A 4,784-nucleotide genomic window follows, 5' to 3' on the forward strand; every position below is an offset into this window, starting at 1 on the left:
GAAGCGCAATGTCTATTTTGTCCAACTTGCCATTTCGGACGTCATCCTTGGGCAACTGGCATCATCATGGTGTATTTGGTACTTATTCTAAGAAACCTGGGGACACTCTAAATACAGATAAGACCCTCACTTCTAATTGGAAGTGAAGAGGGAGGGGCACAAACTCGTGACACCACTTATCACTTGCACCAAGAGCAGCATGGCCCCCCGATAGTGGGCATCACATGCTCAGAGTGGCACATAATGGGTAGCATTTTCAAAATGTCATATGAGATAGTGTCATTTGCATTGACAAGTAACTCAAAACAACACAAAGTGGGCTTGAGGATTTTATTGACGTATGCATCCATCCTCTGAATATATTCATCCATTCTGCGGAGTGTAGGCCGTACAAAGCAATAAATACGTTTGGTATAAAATCATGCCAGCATTTGATGGCGCCAGTTACATATTTATACCATTTTTTGAAGTTTACAAATAATAGCAGTCAGCTAAATAAGCTGCCAGGTAGAAACTTAAGGCGAGCTGGACTTCAAGCAGGCTGGGCTGAGTTTGTGTTCCATTTTTAGCTGATCAAGTGACCTGTAGTACACAAAGATAATACAAATATTTACTTTGAGAAAAACATTGACATGCAGATAGGCACTCTTTGATGATACCTTTGTTAAAGAGAATGTTGGATATTATTCAGGATGTTCCCATAGACAAAGTTGAACAGTTGTTCCTTCGACTTGGTTCCATCTAGCTGCACTGTAGTAACAAACAGAAAATATGCAGTTTCGTGATTTTTAATTTTATCTTTTTTCTATTAAAAAGTAAATTTAAGAAGACATGAGTTTCAACGCTTACAAACATCGACGCCTGTCCTCTCCATGATGTTCTTGTGTTTCAAATACATGGGCCAGACATGCCCATCAAAGAGGCCGGGGGGGTCTGGCACCGTGTAGTTCCTTGAGCTGTAGTAAGCAAAACAAACAACAAAAAATAGATAGCGAAACAAGACAATGCAATTTATGTGGCAATTACATGCAAATGCTGAAAGCGGAACTGAAATGATGCAAAATGGCAAAGCTTGGCTTTGAAATCAAGCATCAGAGACTTAACGTTGGGGTGGTTTGAAATTGGTGAAGGACCACAGAAGAAACTATTCACGTGAAACGTTTCTTTGTTTGCAAACTAGATTGCCAGAATTTGGGAGAAAACATTGTAGTTCTGAAAATGCGCAAAAGTTCAAGATGGCCATTGTTGGAATTCTACCATAAACCGGGAAGGAGCAGTCGGGTATGTAAAACATATTTCCATTCCAACATGTCCAAATTAGTTGAGCGTTCTGAAATAGTTTGCATCGACCAAGATATTCAGGAAGAGATAAATAATTTTTCATTGTGAAGCTTTTGAAAGTTAAGCAACGGTTTTAAACAGACTGACTTGGATGTGTTCAGACACTTACCACCTCCTCTTTTTGCATTCTTCATAAGGGATGGAAATAAAGAACCGCTGGTTCAGCACGTCGATCAAAGGTCTGCAAACCAGCAAGTGAAAGGATTGTTTCTTTCCCGCAAAGAGACGTCACATGACAGGAAATGTCAGGTTGGAATGGATCCTTACTGGTAAGTGTAAAGTAGGAAGCCCTCCACAATGAGGATGTGAGTCTCCTCTTTCTGGTCGAACTTGGGAAGAATCTCCGTATCCAGGGTGTTATTGACGCCATGAGACTTCTCAAACTTGACTGGATTCTCTAGCCATGCGTAGATGGTGCTCATCATGGCGTCCATATCCAGAGCAGTAATGACTGGAGATGAGATAGGAAAGTCGGAGGGTGGGATAGATAGATGGAAGAAGGGGGTGGGAGCGACCCAACTATGAGAACCTGACTTTTATATAGCCAACAAAGCATGCGTGTTACAAATGAGAGGATACACAGATCCTTCCATACAAACACAGGCTTACCATCATACTGCTTAAAGCCATCTTCAACAGCAATCTGATCTTGGGGCTGAAACATACATTGATAAGATGTACCAAGGTACATATCCTAATGCTCCATGCTAGATGGAAGGCTCTAGAATAGGGATTTTTCTGGCATTACTAGTAATTATATGGTAATAGCCAACCAACCCATCCTGGTAACCCTAACCTGAATGCCTAACATGTGAAGAAGAAAAACAAAGAAACATGTTGGAAGCTCAAGCTCACCTTGAAGAAGTCATCCTGGTGTACGACACAGCAGTTAGGCAGGTACTTGATCAGGCGGTTGGTGAGGGTCGTTTTCCCTCCATTTGTTACGCTGAAGGGATGAATACCAACATAACAACTATTTACACTCTGGCAGCAATGTACTCTATTATGCATATATACGAATTGTGGTCATCATTAAATCTCCTGCTCGTGTCTAAAATATACAGAGATTGAGCGACATTTCGCACTGACAATAATTAATTTAAACAGCATGCATTCTTATTTTCAGTTAAATCTGTCTAGTACAGTTAGCATTAGCTCGACGTCATACGACGTCATAACGTATAACCAAGCGCGGGGCCATCATTTGAAATCCAGATACTTCATTTCAAAATGAATACAGTATGATCAAACATGTACACGGAATGAGCTGCACTCCACCCAGAAAGCACAAGAGCGCGCATGCCATTACCGCTCCTCCACGTGTCGTGGCCTCTTTAACGCCGAGCAGCCGAGCTTAGCAAGCCACACCGCTCCATTCATTTGTGCTACTCACCCTCCGATGCCGATGATGTATTTCATGATTTCCGCTGGTGCTAATAAAACGTCGCGAAGTCAAAAACGCCAATAGACAGGTGATATGTGATCGGACGGAAGAAAGCTTAAAAAGAGAAGGTTACGGGAAACGTCAACTACTCGACTCATCCATGGTACGCGTTTTTTGGGTGTGTAAGGTCAGCGAGATGTCGCGCGTACGCGGTCTTCCACCGAGAGAGGACAGTGAGCTCTTTGACACTTCCACACATACCCCACAGAGCAACGCGATTGGCTATTTAAACACTTGCTCCGGGTCGACCGAGGGGAGGGTGACCAATCAGCGGCCTCTAACCAACCTCAGACCCCTCCCTTCTTAACCCCGCCCTCATTTACTTGTGGTGCTGCCAGGCTGCTGCACCGGCAAAGACGTTTTTCGGAGCTTCGGCATTGAAAAGCAAAAAGAGTCGCCATTTGAACTCCATACGGTTGACAACTACATGTTTATTTATTCGTTTATTACACCTTGCCTCATTTTGTACCCTTCCTGGTTAATTTATTATGGCAAACACTTACTATGCAGCGCGACGTCCTTGTACTAGTAAACTAGTTGACCTGATTCATAAAACAATGCAGCACACCAGTGGAGCGACTGTGTCGTACGAGATTACAGTAATTTTCCACCCCACGATTGTATGACATTTAAGTATGCTGTGCAGCACGATTGTTTGGGCTTTACGGATATTCAATAATAAGAATAAAACAACCCTTTATTTGTCCCACAATGGAGACATTTGTGAATATTCTGAAACGTCTTTCCATAGTACTTTTGTTGATTTGTGAACGATACAAAGCCGTTTGAGCATTTACCGGATGCCATTTTGACCATTTATTCAATACTGTATCTTTGGTGTTTTTAATTCCATGTACGGGCATTGAGGGTTTTTTTATGTGATGAATTGTGCAACGAATATTTTTAAAATTCCCATTCCTATATTCAGATACAACACAGACACTGAGCACTATATCAAATTAAAATGCGTATATTTGATATGAACACAAACATAATAATTCTCCTTTCATGTCATCTAAAATTTGAGAATATTGCATATTTGCTTTTGAGAGGTGGGATTTTTCACAGATTTGGCCCATGGCTTTGGACCATTTATCAATTATAAAAATACTTGTCATTTATTTTAATAATCAATTAGTTCTTGGTTTATCTTGTTGGACCTCTACGGTAATAGTTTTTCCCATAGAACCTTCCACAACAGTGTGGTATCTTATCACACTAGTAGAAACAACTTTGATATACTGTAATTCTTGGAATTCACTAGTAAATTTTACTAGTGAAGAAAAAAGGGGGGATTTTTGGTGCAACTCGTAGGTTCTAAGAGCATACTAATGCATCACACGTGCCTATCTATAACAGTTTAGCCAAGCAGTGTTAAAAATGCAGCACAGTAGTTTACTTCCACCTCACTAGTGAGGACAGTCTGTACATGGACATGGACCTCAAGCTGTCAAGGATATCGAATTCATCAAATCATACGACCATCTTGTGTCGATCTAAAAGATGAGAAACGTGACGAACGTGCTCACATTGTGACATACAATGAAGTATGAAGGACGATTCCACTCAGTTTCTCTGAATGGTTTTGCCTGCCACCTACCGGACACCAAGACACATGCGTACATAATTTCTAGGTTGTGCAAGCTCCAGGTTGCTACAGTAAATACATAATAATAATAATAATAATAATAATAATAATAATAATAATAATAATAATAATAATAATAATAATAATAATAATAATAATAATAATAATAGGGTGGCCCGGTAGTCGAGTGGTTAGCACACCGGCTTCACAGTGCAGAGGTCGCCGGTTCGCGTCCCGGTCCGGCCTCCCTGTGTGGAGTTTGCATGTTCTCCCCGGACCCGCGTGGGTTTTCTCCGGGTCCTCCGGTTTCCTCCCACACTCCAAAAACATGCATGGCAGGCAGATTGACCACTCCAAATTGTCCCTAGGTGTGAGTGTGAGAGTGACTGTTGTATGTCTTTGTGTGCCCTG

General features: G+C 41.4%; 1 protein-coding gene across 1 annotated transcript; it reads right to left on the reverse strand.

The window, feature by feature from the left end:
• Positions 1 to 316: 316 nt before the first annotated feature.
• mibp2 (muscle-specific beta 1 integrin binding protein 2) lies at positions 317 to 2,992 on the reverse strand. The gene is made up of 8 exons (XM_088992391.1): positions 2,735 to 2,992; positions 2,197 to 2,287; positions 1,951 to 1,996; positions 1,609 to 1,792; positions 1,451 to 1,522; positions 850 to 956; positions 660 to 750; positions 317 to 582 (listed from the first exon to the last, which is right to left on the reverse strand). The coding sequence occupies exons 1-7, from the start codon at positions 2,758 to 2,760 to the stop codon at positions 665 to 667; spliced, it is 612 nt and encodes a 203-aa protein (XP_088848517.1). The 5' UTR covers positions 2,761 to 2,992; the 3' UTR covers positions 317 to 582; positions 660 to 664.
• Positions 2,993 to 4,784: the final 1,792 nt, after the last annotated feature.

This window comes from Hippocampus bargibanti, linkage group LG03 (genome assembly GCF_051943395.1).
Source record: "Hippocampus bargibanti isolate YZ-2025 linkage group LG03, ASM5194339v1, whole genome shotgun sequence".
NCBI classification, from domain to species: Eukaryota; Metazoa; Chordata; class Actinopteri; order Syngnathiformes; family Syngnathidae; genus Hippocampus; species Hippocampus bargibanti.